Below are 17315 nucleotides of genomic sequence, written 5' to 3'. Positions count from 1 at the left end.
TTATCAGCAATTAAACCGTACAGAGTACAAAACAACTGCATGTTTCACCACAAACAACATTTCCTGATTCTAAAATGGTTACTGCATGAAACCTAGTTCAGAACTGCTGTCTACACACTTGATTTGTTCTACACATTTTGCTTTTACTTCTCACATATTAAAATAAAAGGGGGGGTTAAAAGAAAAAAAACATTACTGATATTACTGATTTAACCGCACTTATAGTATCAAATGAGAACAAAACGAACTAAACCGAGCTGGATAATGAATTTGTTTCATACGTGATTAATTTTTTTTTACAACATTAATGAACAAAAGATCATTGTACAATGAAAAGCAGTATATAAATGTGACTGGACACATTTTGTAAATAAAACAGCTAATGTTTCATATGTGGCCATTTTATTGTTGAAAGGCATACGTTGCAGTGCAAACAGTCTTTGGCAAAAATACAATACAAAATATAAGAATCATTTTGACCACTTGAGCATGTTCAGTCTTGCAGGGCAGTGCATTTCCATGGCAGGTGGGCACAGCTTGGTTTGGGGGAAGATCTTCAAGAGGTTGTTAGATCATTTAGGAAGGAAGGAAGGCCATTTGGGAGTAATAAAACACTGATATAGAGTCAAACAACAGAGATAAAGGAGTTTGATGCAGTCACACATGGTAAAACAAGTAAAAACAATCATAAACTCAGCTGCTCTCAACACAATAGCAGTCACTTTCCCAATCACTAACCAGCACAACTATAATCATTCAAGCATGACTGTGATTGTCTGTAGTCTGTTAGGCTGATGACAATTCATCAGGATACAGTGGAATGTTTAGAGAGAAGCAGCAGTGCAGCTCTCCAGCTCTCCAGCCCAGGATATGGCTTCCATTTCAGTGAGACTCAATGAGTCAGACTCCAAAAAAGAAAAAACTAAAACCAAAAACAAAACTTAAAAACACACCACAGCTTGGACATCTTACCAGTCCACTAAACAAAACACACGTATTTGGTCTTTGGTACAAGGTGTGTGACAGTGCTGGGGAAACTTCACATTCAGCAAAAGAAGTGTTGTAGAATACCTAGGGTTCCTATTCAAATAATATATTTGATCAAAATTACAGTAGAAATATTGTAAAATGTTATTACAATTTAAAAGGAGCATTTCTTTTTGAACATATGTAATTCCTCTTATGCAACGTTGAATTTTCAGCATCATTCCTCCAGTCTTCAGTCACATGAGCCTTCAGACATCATTCTACTATGCTGCTTTGATGCGCAAGAAACATTATCAATGTTGACAACAGTTCCCCTTCAGTCGTACTCTGGCGTTACGTCATAACTGACGTATTTGGGGTCCAAATACGTCAGTTATGACGTAACATCTCCGTTCCCTCTTTCAGGGAATGACAGATGTAACAGAGACATTTTCATTATGCTATTCCAGTAATTTTAATAATGGTTCTTGGTTCTTGAACATCACACTGAACTACTAAAGTTTTTCTACAGCATCAAGGCAAAATTCGAGTCTTCAGTCTGAACTGATCGTGACAAATACTGGGGGCTTGAAAATAGCAGAATGACAAAAACACAGATAGCACTGTGAACTGGTTGCACACTAACAAACATACAGCACCAGCAGTGTAGTCCAACTCACGAACGAAAAACTCTTATTCAGTCCAAATGGTACAATATTATTTAGTGATTTCTTTAAAGCACTAAAACATATCGTTAATCTCAAAAATTGGATAAAAGTGTCTGCTAAATGAACGAATATGAATGTAATTGAACACTGGATGCTAAGAGAGAAGTGTGTACGTTTCAAGTGATGTATTGTGATGAGGCACAACTGTTTACATCTCTCTGAACAATGTTTGAAAAGGGAGGAAACATCTGGACCTTCATTCATGACAAGAATATAAATACTGTGCCGGCAGAACAGAGTATTATAGAAAAGTACAGTAACACCCTAAAAGAGAGCCTGACGTCAGCTCAGTGCTGCACTTCCCAAATGCTTCACCTCAGTCGCACCCAAACCAAAAACATCAATAACAGCTTTCTGTCAAGATAAAGCAAAGAACACCAGGTCTCAGAAATCCTGCAGTTGCCAAGGGAAACAAACATTTGGTGATCAGTAGAGTTTTTTTTCCCCCGTTGCAAAGATTGTTTTCAAGGTATTCACATTTTCTCCACATGAGAGGAAGATAAAAGGCGGGAACTAATGTTCTACATATGTCCAGAGTATGATACTATGCATCATAAAGCAAAAGTATGAGTAACGTTTTTAAAAAATTATTTAGCGTAACTACAAAATAACAGATTTTTGCTCAAATGTGGTTTTAAAAAGCACATAATGAGTGTATATACTGTATAATGCTTTGCATATTGCAAAACAATTAAATGCATAATACAACACTCTTAAGACTCGGGTAAATCACTTAAATGGAGTAAGATAGCACCAGTTCTTCAGCATCTCAAATCTGAGAATGCTTCTTCCATAAAACAGCCAGTAACGGGACACTCTGGTCCTGGAGGGTTGCCGTCCTGCAGAGCCCAGCTCCATCCCCAATCAAACAAAAATATTTAGGCCTAAATTTAAGTTTTATGCATTTGAATTGCACATAAAATTTCCATTACACAGTGTTAACATAAGCTAATAAACTGTGATGCACATTTGTCAGTCATACATTAACTATTTCTGCACTCAAAAAATCATGGCATATTTGATCTAAATAATAATATCTTTAAAATGCATTAAATCATATCGCTTAGAATCAGCATAAATCTGTTAATTGTGAAAACAATTGCATTTTTTCATTTTAAAAATGGTTAAAATATGACTAGCTCTGCAACAAGCAACAAGCATCATTTTGTTAAAATGTATGAGATTGAAACAAATTAAATGTATTGATGATATACTGTATATACAAACCTGGTTATTCTGCATTTAAAACACATTCAGTTTAGAAATCTTACTTGTTTCATTTGGTGTAAAACTGACAAATATGCATTGCGTTATCACTATTAGTTAAAACTCTGTAATCCAAATATTACAAGCAATTCGAAAACATAAATCTCACATTTAAGCCTACATATATTTTTTGAGCGCAACTGTCTGTAATTTTCAAGTAATCTTGAAGACTTTGGTTTGATGTGATAGAGCTGAACTCTGCAGGACAGTGTCCCTCCAGGACCGGAATCGCCCATCCTTGGTCTTGTAAATGAACACTTTGGGTAGTTGTCTCCTGGTTAACATGCCTGAGGAGGAAAACAGGGCCCCACATTCATCTGTTCAGATACTTTTAAAGGCAGTGTATTTTTGGTTCTTTGTAGAGGGCATCTGAGGATATGCAAACAAAAATACCAATACATGACAAACAACAAAAAAAACCCTGAAACGCAACTATCGAACAAATGGAGGCATGAGCTCAAGGTCACACTGGTTAAGTGTCCTGAGGTTATACGTGATGCTTGTTATCCTGTGGTTGTGATGGCTGGTTGAGGCACACGGGGCAGCACGAGCCTTTAGGCGTCACTGGATTCAGACATGTTGCCTGCAGACACTTTTCCACAAAACACGTCACCTGGGCCTCCTAACAGAGACAGGGACACAAGAACAACTGAGTTGAAAACGAGACAATACTTGTGCAGGATTCATCACAGGTATTTTTCTTTTCTATACAACCATTCTTCACTCTCTGCAAAAACAGTGTTATTTTAGTATTATCATACTTTGAAATATTTTGAATTAGTTTATATTTTTATTATTATGTTTAAATTTTGTTGTATATATATCAAGTTGCATTAAAAAAAAAAATTATAAATGTCTTGAAAATATTTTTTATATATATTTTATTTCAGTCAACATTCATTTTATCTTAAATGATTTTTTTTATGGTTTTAATTTAAGTTTTAGTTAATCATAAGTAATTGAGATCTTCAAGTCTTCACTTCTATAGAAATAGAAATAGCTGTGTGATTGTAAGAAACTTCAAACTCTTGCTTGCAGCTAAAGTACGAGTCCTCTATCCATAATATTGCTTTGTTGTCTGGTTTAAATCAGGAGAGAAATACGCACTGATTAAGCACCATATACAAGCGAAAACAGTCCAAAAGAGTTTTAAACAAATATGTTGGGTTTTGTTGTGAAAACACAACAGAAGATGCCTTAATGATAGATTTGTTTTTTTGCACACATTCAGCTTATACTCCACAAGACATGAACTGATGGACTGGAGTGGTGTGGATTGCTTGTGTATTATTGTGATGTTTTTGTCAGCTGTTTGGACTCTCATTCTGACAGCACCCATTCACTGCAGAGGACCCGTTGGTGAGCAAGTGATGTTGTGCTAAATTTCTACAAATCTGTTCACATGAAGAAACAAACTCCTTTACATCTTGGATGGCTGATGGTGAGTAGATTTTCAGCAAATTTTCATTTTTGGGTGAACTACTCCTTTAAACTACATGTACTGCAGATTCTATCTCAGACAGAACATGTTACAAGGACACAGTACCATGTGAGGGCATTTCTCAGTTTTTGACAGCTGAAATTCCCTCTAGGAATCAGTCTGTCTACTGATCTATCGATAATAATAAGTATGTGTGCTAGAATCCTGCACATTGAATTGCAGTGAGATAAAGAAAATACAGATGTAACGAATACTTGGCGTCCAAAACAAATATTCAGTAAATACAAAATGTGAGTAGAATTTGGCATTAGTGAGTAAATAAAATATTCTCAATGAAAGCCATTTGGTAAATCATAAACTATTCCAAATGATTTTTTAACATAGTCCAGTGAAATTTAAGAGTGTAATAGAGCTGAAAAGTCCATTGTTTTACAACCATTTTGTATAAATCATTGTAATAACCAGTGACTTTCAAAAAAATAAAAATAACAAAAATAAAAAAAAACTGTAACAATGCTTGAGTTATGAACATGCACTCAAACAAAAAAACACATTACATACTCCACTTTCTTGGTACCCTGCAATTCAGCTTTGAAGGCTGTATTTTTTGTAAAGAACCGCATGGTTAATCTGTGCTGTGTGCTCTGATGGTTCTCAACTGGTGTGTCATGACCAAAATGCTCAGCTGTATTCTGAATTCTACTCTACATATAAATTGCAAATTACAATATATACAGAATATTATCATGATAAATATTGAATATATCATTGCGCATAATTACAATACAAAAATTAACACGCTTATAAACCTTTCAAATGGAAAAGAAAATGCTTCTCATATATTACAACAAAGGTTGTGTTATCACAGATTATTGGTTACACATTTCAGTGTTTGATTTTAAGGACATTTTTATTTGCTTTTGTGTCATAATCCTAAACCAAAACCAGCTGAGAAACACTGCTTTAGATAAGTCAAAGGTTTCTGTCTTGATTTCACAAATACACTGGTACACTGTGTAAAACTATATTTTCTGTGCATGTGCTTGTGTTTCCACTCTACTGTGTTCACATGCAAGTGAATGAAGCACAGTCTATATGTGAACACACCTGAAGATGTATTTCAGAAAGGCTCAGTGCACTGATGAACTTACTTTACACTGACAGGTTGTGCAGGGGTTCTTTTTCCAACTCTCTCCATCTACTCGCTCTCTCCCGTCCTCATCTGCACAGTCTGTCTTGCTCAGACGGCCTTCAAGTTTTTTTATCTGTCAGTTCCAACAAAGAGAAACATTTTTTACCCTCCAAGATGTTTATTCTTTGCATTACAGCAAGTGTTACAGTATGTTCTTTTATAATGCACCATAGCATACTGATTCATATTGTATGCAAAAAATATGACTACTAATTCAAGATGCTGAACTAAAACATATCTCAGGAAATGTTTGGTTATAGTGATTAATGGTGGTATAATCAGAAAATGAGTTTGACGACAAATGTGTTTAGACTATGTCTATTTGACAGCAAGGAACAGGCCCTACTTGGCAAAATTACAGTCATCTGTTGAATGTTGAAAATCTGTTCAACAGACAGATTCTGCTTATTCACTGAGGACTGCTTTATCTGATGTTGGATAGACTTGAAATCATCCACTGTGAACTGGACAAAGGAAAGATGGCAGATAATTTCATGTCGCTGTGGATTGTCATGTGTTATCAACGGTGTTGGGCAAAATGTAATTAAATTACTGATTACTCCTTTGAAAAGTAATCAAATTAATGTTCTGATTACTTTATTTCAAAAGTAATTAGTTACATTATTCGTTACGTTACTTTTTTTCTGTACATCCACGAAATTTACGTGAAATAGTGAACGTGAATAGTGAACATTCCAGCATAAATGTTCCAATAAAACATGTTATTAAAGCATCAACATTCACAAACCGCTGTTATTTTAACTAAAAGCAATAGGCTGCTGTGTGTGTGGTTGCAAAACGCACAGCATTTCGAGCGGTGAGAGGATTCTCTGATTGTCCATTGAATTTCAGAAATCAACATTGTTCAACGCTGCAAACACGTTATAAATAGAAACTCTGCCTATACTTACGCCTGTTAATCGTTTTTGTTTTATATAGCTGTTCTTGTTGCTTTTGTGCAGTACATAAATAGCAATTCATTTGTTTTAGATATTTTATGTTTAGACAGTTCTATTTTGCGGGAGTCCCACAAAATCATTTTATTGTATTGCATCCCGCACACACATAAGTCTCTGCCCGCCCGCGCCCGCGCCCGCGCCCGCCCATCAAGTCTTGTACCGTGTAAGTCTTGTACTCTCTTTTGCATCGAGTCCAGTGCCATTGGATTAGAGACCACTCTCACTGGAGAGTGGCGCGGTACGACAACAGAAGCTGATGCGTTGCTCCCGATACGTTCTCAATAAGTTTTAATGTGCCGTGCTGCCCTTTCAGAGGTTTTAAATTGGATATAGAGTTTTTCACGGTTGAAAAGGTTTTCTTCCTCTCTAACTGACAATGCACTAATGTTCTTGCCTTTGACAGAAATAAACTAAAAATAATGATTGTATTTACAGCTACGGAACGCATGGTTTCCTCTCTCCATGCTGACTGTTTTCATTGGTAGTATCCGCCTCACAGGCGCTGCAGTCACAAGTAGTTCTCAGGTAAAGGATGTTGCGTGTGCTAGCCAACACCCTTTTTATAATCTACATGATAAATCACATTCTGTCGGCAATTATGTAATGCATGCTTGTAATTATACTCTAATTACTAATTTGGAAATTATAACGCGTTAAATTACTCCGTTACTAAAAAAATAATCAAATTACAGTAACACGTTACAAAGTAATGCGTTACTGCCCAACACTGGTTATCAATAACCAGAAGCAGCGTCTGAAAAGTTTGATTTTTGGCCTGTTGCACTGGACAATAAAACAGACATTTTCAGCATCATTTCCAAACACTTGTGTCTGAGCAGATGTCAATTGTCCCTATATACTGAGTTCACCAACAAAAGACAATACATTCACAAATATCTGTGACTGGATTTTCACACGATTTATATAAACAGATAAAGTACATGGTGCAGCTAGGGATTGCATAGCACCAAGTGAATCATGAGTCCTAACCTGTTTTCGTAAACTTGTGATAGTTTTCTGCATGTCAGCAACAAAGTCTTGGAAATCCTTAATGGAAGGTTCAGTCCCTGACTTTGGTGATACAGTAACATTTACTGCAGTTGGAGTATCTTCCAAAGTGCTGAAAAACAAAAAAAACAAAAAAAAAAAACACTGAATGTATAACTGATTGATAATCACAAGTGACTTGTAGTTTTCATAATTTCAGTTAAGTTTCAGTTAAGTTAAACTAAAGCTTTAACTAAAATTATGCATTAACTATTATTACTACTACTAGACCCGTTTCACAGACTGTGATGATGTTTCCACAGTTGTTAATATTGAAAATCTACCAAAGTTTTTTATATTTTCATTTAAAAAAATAAATGTACAATTTATTTACCAAAACACTGTACTTTGTGTTTTAATACCTTTGGCATTAAACTTCAGAAAACCGTTTAATGCTGCTGAGGAGTGACCAACATAATCAATCTCTTGATACTTTCTTTCAGTGTCATAGAAATGCTACCACTGTTTACTTTCTGTTCACCACCATAGACATCTGGCCAGCTATGGCAACATTTGCTTCTGAGAACCCCAGAAATGTGAAAAGGGTCCATTATCAGTAATGTTATGAGAATTTACAAATGATCCAGAAATAACCAGCAGACTGTAAATAGAGCATGTGAATTGTACCTGCTGTTGTCTGTGAGGTTGCTGGCAGGTTTTTCCTCTGCATAGCTGTGCTCCGCTGACCTGCGTCCTCTAAAGTGGTACGACAGGGCGTTGAACTGACCTTTAGTGCGGCAGTCTGCAGACAAATTCAGCCTTTATTAGATGCAGAAACAGTTTATACCATAGTCATTTACAGCACTGACAGACTGAAGCTGCCAAAATGTTTGCAAAATTTGACTGGACAGACAAGAATAACAGTTCATTTTTGTTAACTGTTTTATCTATAGAACATTAGATATAATCTAACTGCATTACTTTTACTTCAGAACTGTACATTTATTTTAATTATGTACAGAATTAGCATGTGTAAATTCCTGCATCTGTGCAGCATTGTAAAGTGAAAATTAAATTAAAAGCAACACAAAACATGTATATTATGGTCCTGCGTAGCAACATGACATGGGAACAATATGCGATAAAAAGCTACACTGATCGGCCATGTGCCAGAGCAGAGAACAGGGCTGCAAGATAGAAATCAAGGGCCTATCTGAAGTTCCCATAAAGCTTTAATTCACTGCTCAACTCAGCAAGAAGAATCAGCTTCCATCTGATTACACATAAGAAAAAGATGCTGATCGGGGAACATGTCCTGTTTGGTGAAATCAGTGTCATCCCCTTCAAAAACCAAAGCAAAAGTACTCAGTTTTCAATATGGTCTATCCAAGAGATTCTACTTATGTAATTGAGTGCCTAAATTGCATGTTCCTGTTTTAGATTTAAAATAAATAGAAATGTTACTTGAGCTGCAAAGCAGCATATTAAAATGAATTCTGGAAGATCATGTGACAGTGAAGAGTGGAGTAATGATGCTGAAAATTCAGCTTCGCAACACAGGAATAATTTTACAATTATTAAGAGAAAACATTTTATTTTAAAATATAGTAGTATTTCACATTGTTACTGTTTTTACTTTATCTTGGATACAAAATATGCGGCTTTGGTAAGCATATGAGAGACATCTTTGAAAAAATCATCTTAAACATTCCCAACTGACTGGTAGAATATGATGTAAGTCATGGTAAACTGAGTCTGTACCTTCACAGCAGTCCTGCCACATACGCAGGTCAATCTTAGGTATATCGTCACAGCTTCCATAACTGTGAGGGAATTCAGCCACGCTAAAGACATCTGCCTGGATTCGGGTAATGTTGTCGCTATTGTCACACAGCACCCGGGCAAGAGACGCCTGCTTCAACTGGGTCAACTGAGCAGGGCTAAAGGAGCCGGGGTTCTCATACCAAAACCTACAATTACATAAGTGAATTATTAGAGAATTTGCAGATTAATTATTATTATCCGTGTCAGTGATGTACATCACCGAATAATAATTATGGTTGTCACTACACCAAACTGGACAAGACCTCATGAGTTTCATAAATCCCAGTCTCACCACAATACACATTAATGAGTTTATATTAATATAATTACATCCAACCTTATCTGGATACATACAGTATACTCAGGTTAAGCTGTATGTAATACAGCAAATCTCAACTGTTTGATTGTTTATATCACCAAATTAATGCTGGTACATCCTATTTTCCAGCACACATACAGTATATTCACACAGAATTATATAAACTATACTGCAAACCTTGTCTACAGGATTGTTTATATCATTGCAAAATGTACAATGTATTACTGGGAAATAAAGTAAACTGTGACATATTATACCCAAAAATTCTTTGTACAGTGGACTACGAGCAAAATTGATAAAAATTTGGGACCAAAAATGACTTTGACCTGACCATGTTTTGCTTAAGTGTTTTTTTCTTTAATTGCTAATGTGATCTTTTTACACCACAGACTGAACAAAATTAAGCACTGCTTGGTAACTGGTCAACAAAGTATTGATAGTTGTGTAAATATTGTCATACTAGCAGTTGTCTGAATTTTTGGTTGATTGTAATGCATTACATACCTTTTTATCAAAGTTATCTGACTTTATCAAGATGAATGTGTTCTGACACAGTTTAACTCTGAGTTCTTGTCATATTTTATTACCAATTTCTAAAGTATAGCAAAAAAAACTGTGATAATGTGAGAAGTGTTGATTTCTGGTTTGTATATTATTACCCAGCTCTATTCTGCCAAATGTGACTAAAAGTATTGTTTCTGCAAGTTTTATGAGGGTAAATTTAAGACTTTAAGACCAACTAAAGAAAATTTAAGGAAGAAATAAAAAAAATAAATAAATAATCGAAGGCAAAACAATACAGCAATATGTTCTCCAAGTATCGTTTGAGTTTTACTTTCACTTTCAAATTAGTGGTATCAAGCAATTGTTTGTTTTTAGTTTGTTTAAATTTTTCCTCTTTTCTTGACATTCCTTCGGTTTTGAGTAGCTTTTAAAAGCGTTGTGCACATTTTACTTTCACTTTTAAATGAGCAGTATTAACGTAACAAACTTTTATTACCAAAACGAATAATAATACACCATGTTATATGCCTAATATAACTTACACAAAGTTTAAAAAAAAAGCATGAAAAAGGCCAAAAAAACCCCAAACATAATAAATAAAAAGTATATAAATTGCAATTTTTTTTTTTAGAAGATAACCGATTGTTTCGCTAGAGAAGACCCTTCTTCCTTGGCTGGGACCATTTAGAGCCCCCTTGAAGCTGCATTTAAACTGCATTTTGGAAGTTCAAATCTGAGTGCACCATAGAAGTCCATTACATGGAGAGAAATCCTGAAATGTTTTCCTCAAAAAACTATTTATTTACGACTGAAGAAAGAAAGACATGAACATCTTGGATGACAAGGGGGTGAGTACATTGTCTGTAAATTTTTGTTCTGGAAGTCAACTACTCCTTTAAGTGCAGTGTGAAAAGCTCTAAAATATACACATAAATACACAAATAAATTTGAAACAAATTTTAAAAATTCAGAATCAAGGACAGGTCTTACCGGTCACCATCTCTGAGACGCTTGAACTGGGTTGCCAGTAAACACATGAGGGTCGGTCCCAGTCTACTGCCAGGCACCAGCTCTTCGGACATCAGTGCAGGAAACAGGTCAATATTCTGAGGTGTGCCATACAGCCTGGGAGCAAAACAGACCATTATATCCAGAAAATGCTGAAAATATCATGGGATTTAGAACAAGACCTTTTGTGGCTAACCTTTGTAGCTTCTCTCGCACACTGGGGTTCTGAATCTCATTTCTCAGATCATCAAACGTCTGTGCGGATGTCAGGTTGCAGAACACCCGGTAGTCATTGTACGGGGGTATACCGTGGTCACGTCCCCTTTGGATATTCATGGCAGCAAGGTCGAGTGCCACGGCATGTGCCATTGAAAAAAGGCGTTCAGTAAGTTCAGTATTAAGCAGTTGAGTGGACACTCGCATTTTTCCCGCCACTCCAAACAAGCCACGGAGCAAAGGATCTATGCCTCCTTCGTTCACAATACGAAAGGGTGAGAAAAAAGCTTTATGCAGTGAGATGTGTCCTTGTTGAATGGGCTGAAAGTTTTCATCAAGCCGGTACAGAATGGGGTTAATGAGCGTATGGCCAAAGCGGAAGGCAGCAGTGGCAAAAGCGTTGAGGATGCCGGCATTAATATTGGGATTATAGCCATTATAGTCACCCATTATCCTTATGCCAGCCTCGCCCAGTATTTTGGGCAACCAATGGCTGTAGGTTATATGCTGCATTTGGGCTCCGACTATCTTTCGTGCCTCATGGTAAATGGTGTCTCCATCCCAATGTGGGTTGAGACGTAGCAACTCGCTGGCTATGCGGTTATGTTCACGGAACCAAACCGTGTGCATAGCCGTCAACCCAAGCTGCTCATTGGCACGATGGTCTCCAGCTAGGAAGCAAGGAATAGGACTTTCGTTTTCATCCCGCATGCACTCTGTTGGTGGCCCAGTTGCAAAGGGGAGCAATGGCTTGCCGGTGCGTTGCACGATACCCTGCCGCAGCATGCCCCTATGGCTGGCTAAGTCACGGATCTCTTCTGCCTCGTGCTGCGAGCTGCCGTAAACATTGGAAGCATCGATGTAGGAGGTAAGCTGGTTCATCTGCTCACGTGGATACACAGAGTTCATAAGCAGAGAGGTCATTCCACTGCCACATACGGGACTAGAGCGCACAAAAAACATGCAACGTGCTCTGTTGCGCCGCTGCCGTGGATCATCGGGAGGGAACATGATGGGAAAGCAAGGTGGGTCATTGGTGCACACTGAGGTGCACAACTGTCCATCGGAGAAACGAGACTGACTGAGGGACACAACGGTCGAATCCAGGTCGTGGTCAAGGAACTGGCCCCACTGCATAAGCATGTGTGTGTAGCGATCGTCTGGGGTGATAGTCTCTGTCCCGATCATGGCGGTGGAGACCAGACGTGGGAGTGGCAGAGAGAAGCTGTTGTGCCTTCGCTCAGTGGCACCACGTGGGAGATTGAAGCCATTGTCATAGACAGGCTTTAGTAAGCGCTCAAAAGCAGTGAGCGAGGCACCCCACATGGGGTGCTGCAGGTTGTTGCAGGTGCCATCGTGGGTGCGGTACTTCTGGTGGAAGCAGATATCAGAGCAATTGTTGAAGCGCCGATGGGCCGTGCAGCCAGACAGGTTAGCTATCATATCCAGGAAACGTGGCGACACCAAGTCATTGTAGCGGTAGGCTGTTAAGAAAGAAGATAAAAAAAAAAAAAAAGTGTGCATCTTGTAAAATAATTTTGATCTCAGTTAAAAAATAGCTTCTACTATTTTGCAATGAGACAAATACAGTGTTGCAATGAAAATGAAATTCTGTTATCAATTACTCAGCCTGATGTAATTCTAAATCCAGACTGTGGTTAATATTTGAAACACAAATGAGAATTTAAAAAAAAGCATTGAAAGTTCAGGTAACCAAACTTTTCTGTTGAGTGTTTTTTATTCAATGTCTATGTATATGTGTTTATGTGAATAAATGCCTAAATTAAATCGGTTTATCATGTAAGGTTATTGCATCTCTTCACAATACATAAAAAATGCTCAGATTAATTTTATGATGCCTTTATGACCTTTTTGAATCTTTTCAAAAGTTTTAGTTACCTAGACTTTCAATAGAGGGACAAAAACCTGTTAGGTTTTATTAAAATATATTTTTTAATTTTTTGTGTTTCAAAGATGAACTCTTAATGTCTTACTGTATGTGTTTAGAACAACAATGATATTGAGTAAATGATGACCTTATTTTCCTTTTTGGGTGAACTACCCCTTTAAGAGGGCACTTAGTCACTAATCTCATCCACAAGCAATAGCTGGTCAAAACTGGTTCCAATCTGACACAGTCACACAGTCTCTTTGAGTAAGGTTACACTGGTTATTAACTGCCCAGTGAGAAAGTTGCGTTGATATAATGTTAACTAAATAGCTGTAAAGTGAACAAGACGCTATGATCATAGTTAAAATTCTGGCAACGTTAGACGAGTCGGCAATAGATGCAAGTAGTAATTGCGCCTGTTGACCCCTTCTTGGTATTTGTGTCAGTGAACGTGTCCAGAGGGTAAATGCTCAAATTGGGGCAGGGCTTGTCCAAACATGTGAGGCCATTTTGCCTTACTGTGGCGATGAAAGCTGTGCTGTTGTCATAACCAGAAAAAACAGTGACCCATGTCTTCAGCAGCACAAAGCGCCACAGTGTCTGCTGGTTATTTAGTATGTCTAGTGGTTATGTTTTGCCATATACTAGTTGCATATTTAATCACCACAGCAAAAAAATCTATAATTTTCAGAGCAGCATGGAGGTGTGACATACCTGTTCCATTAGTGTCCACCATGAGGCCCTGGTTGACATGCCTCTGGATGAGAAGTAGGGTCTGCTCAAAAATCTCTCCAGCTCTGGCCTGCTCCACTGTGTAGGGGTCCCGGGGGTAACGAAACAGAGCCAGAAGTTCGGCAGGGGTACGAGGAGATCTGACGAACATATTAGTGGAGAACATATTAACTTTCACATTCACAAAAGCCATTCAGACTCACTCTGGAAGAGAATACAACTTAGCAAACTATAGACTTGCATTACAACTAACAGATTAGTAGATCAATCTTGTAGAGCAATCTTATACAGTAATTTCTTATTAGTCCACTGTGGACAGTGGACAAGCAAGGCACCCCGGGCAAATAGGGTAAAAAAAAAAAATTAATAGATATTACCATATTTCCCCAACTGACTGATTATAGTAAGAATTGCAAACATGTTATGTATTACAACTTTTCTGAAATGTTATATTTTCATATGCATTATGATCTTGGGACTTGGCATTCTGGATATCTATTTTTATCACTCCATAAATAAGAAAATACTGTCAACAGCCAGGGAAAAAAAAAAAAAAAATCACTATGTTTTCCATAATAAATCGTTATATAAAATCAGGCAAACGGTATATGAACAAACCCCTCTGTAAAAACCTTTAGAATATAGATAGGAATAAAACTAAAACGTTTGGTGTATGTAAATGCTGCTGAAGTAAAGATTTTTGACATGAGGAAAAAAAACAATTGAGGAATTGGCCTTTACAGATATGCACTGTAATTGAAATCTACAGACGCAAATAGATAAAGTGCAATGAAATTAACTTCTAAAAGTGTATTTTTTAATGTTTTCTTTACGCTAGTCTAAAACAACACAAAGAGTCAAAGAGCCCAAATTCTCAAAATGTATGTACATGGAAAAAAAAAAGTGTCTGCCTGTGCTGTCTTGCTTTAAATCAACAAATTATAAATACAGAAAAACAAAAGCAAAAATTGAGCGAGTTTGAAGCGAGTGAGAATGAATGCTCTGTAGCAACACACATTATGCTAAAAAGGTGACATATTATTACAGAATGATGGAAATTATGTCCTAGTAAAAAGCACATCTGAACCCCTTTGAACAGCATAAACAGCGTGTCAAAGCACTTGACATGGCCACACATGCACATGACGTTTCAAGCATTTAATAAAAAGTGTTTCAATACCTTGGACAACTTGAATCATACACTTTTTTTTCCCAACAAAGCTCACTCTAAAAGCTGCTTTTAAATGCATGCTTTCAAGTGCAGTCACTCACAAAGACTCTGTACCTAAACTTCCGCCCACCTTAAAGTAGTTTTTGCAGCTCTAATTGTCAAAAGAAATTATGCTTCAAGAGCAAAATGTATTTCTTAATTTCTCACTACAAACAAACAACAAAGTGTACAAGTCATATTCTATAAGGTGACATCTTAAAAGCTGACTACAGTAACTATCCGGCTTCAGTTATTTATATCATAATAACTGCAAACTAATTCTGTGTTTATGATTTGAGAGAACCATATTAAACAAAGAATAAACGGTTTGCCAGAGTAAGCATTTGCTCCCAGGCTGTTGGTGTTGAATCAAACAAAAGCTAAAGAACATCAAAGTCTTGCAGCATTAATATCATTTTTAGCGTTCAGGGAGTTGGCTTCACATCACATATTATCTTTTGTGAACTAAGAGAGAGCCAAGTTATGACAATATATCTGTGGTCATTTGTGCCAAAAACATTGGCGGTTTTTTCACAAATTTCACCCATGGCCAGTTGTTTTTTGACTGCATAAATTCACTAAGCATGCTTTAATGTCCTGGCAAGCTTAGTCAAAATGTCAGTTAATACTGTAATTGAAAAATTAAAAGAGTCATGTGAAGAAAAATGCCAGTTTTGTAATTCCAAGTCTAATCTTTGGCAATCTCTCTTTACTAGGATAATATTTCTCCCAGACTTCATTCAAAAGCATTTGTCTTTGAAGCAGTCCTCTCCAACTATGAAACGCAAACACTCTCAGTCAGCTAACGTGAGCTGGCAATGGCCTCGACAGACAAAATAACCTCCAAACATCAAGCTCCAACGCAGCAGGGTCCCCTTTCAGTGATAAATTAGGAATCAAAGTGCAGTGACCAGCCCTTGTCCAAGGCATAAATGGTCCCAGTAAATTCCTGATGGGTTACGGCATTGTGACTCACAGCAGAAGGAATTGTTTTCTTGGCATGTTTTGCCTGCAGCACCAAGCACTCACCCGTCAAAGAGCTGCCTCCTGGTGGAGTCTATTGCGCTGTTTATGCTCCGAATGGCCTCTTCAAGGGACGTTGAGACAAATGGATCACCCTCCCTGCTCACCTGCGGGACTGGAGAAAATTATACAAACACTAGTATGAATAAAAGCTTAAGAATTGGAGTTTATAATAAATTTTAATCTGCACATGGGATTAGAAGATGAACAGAAGGTCCATTTATTTACTGGCACTGTAATTAACAGTGACTTAAATATAGATTGTGCAATTATTAATTCATATCAAATGAGTCAGATATCAAAATATGCTGAGAAAAGTTTCACATTAAGAAAACCTAGCTGGGGGAGGTGGAGGGTCCAATCGAGCATGATTGGCTTGCAGTAAACAATGAAACAGATTATTGAAATTTTGAGCAAGCAATCTAATCGACTACAGATTCATCAGAAGTCAATCAGTTTGTGCCATTTAGTATACCATGTGAAGCTCAATTGGCAACATAGCTGTTTTACAATTGGCAGGACTTTCAAATGAAGACGAGTTTTTACTATTGTAAAAAACAATGTATACAATGGAAAACAACACAGTTTTGTGTCTATTCTGACACATTATCCTGCTTATGTTAATGTTATCCTAACAAATCTTTCTCTAAAAATTAGTTATTGTTATTTATGTGTCATATTTATCAAAATAAGCTGATAAAAAGTCCCTACTTTATTGGTGCTTACGCACGTAATGCGTAAACAGTGTGAAGTATTGAATGAAAAATGTTTCTGTTGCTACATGAAAACATCTGAAACGTCTGCATATCTGACAAATATTTCATATTTATTTTTGTATCACAATATTTAAAATATTTATTTGTGATAAAGTATGCAAACACTGTGTAAGCGTCACTATGGGAAGCAGAAAATGTCCAACTTCACATTTCTTTTCCATCTGCAAGCGGCATATTTTATTGAATGGTTAAATCCAGTTTAACACATGTCAAGAATCTACCAGTCTACCTTCCAATAAATGAGCTGGTCATTTCATTGTGAAAAAAAATGTG

The 17315-nt window shown here is 36.9% G+C and overlaps 1 protein-coding gene across 1 annotated transcript in view; it reads right to left on the bottom strand.

The window, feature by feature from the left end:
- Window positions 1–450: 450 nt before the first annotated feature.
- LOC127160257 (peroxidasin homolog) overlaps window positions 451–17315 on the bottom strand; it is a 64867-nt gene continuing 48002 nt past the window's right edge. Inside the window, exons 15-23 of the mRNA XM_051102920.1 lie at window positions 16273–16381; window positions 14016–14173; window positions 11391–12894; window positions 11177–11311; window positions 9301–9509; window positions 8227–8341; window positions 7543–7672; window positions 5553–5666; window positions 451–3582 (exon numbers count right to left, since the gene is read on the bottom strand). Of these exons, the coding sequence (XP_050958877.1) occupies window positions 3448–3582; window positions 5553–5666; window positions 7543–7672; window positions 8227–8341; window positions 9301–9509; window positions 11177–11311; window positions 11391–12894; window positions 14016–14173; window positions 16273–16381 (2609 nt within the window). The 3' untranslated portion in view covers window positions 451–3447. The remainder of the gene's footprint in view (window positions 3583–5552; window positions 5667–7542; window positions 7673–8226; window positions 8342–9300; window positions 9510–11176; window positions 11312–11390; window positions 12895–14015; window positions 14174–16272; window positions 16382–17315) is intronic.

Source organism: Labeo rohita, unplaced genomic scaffold (genome assembly GCF_022985175.1).
Source record: "Labeo rohita strain BAU-BD-2019 unplaced genomic scaffold, IGBB_LRoh.1.0 scaffold_306, whole genome shotgun sequence".
NCBI classification, from domain to species: domain Eukaryota; kingdom Metazoa; phylum Chordata; class Actinopteri; order Cypriniformes; family Cyprinidae; genus Labeo; species Labeo rohita.
Note: the sequence above shows the minus strand (reverse complement) of the source record. Positions and strands in the feature narration are given on the sequence as shown.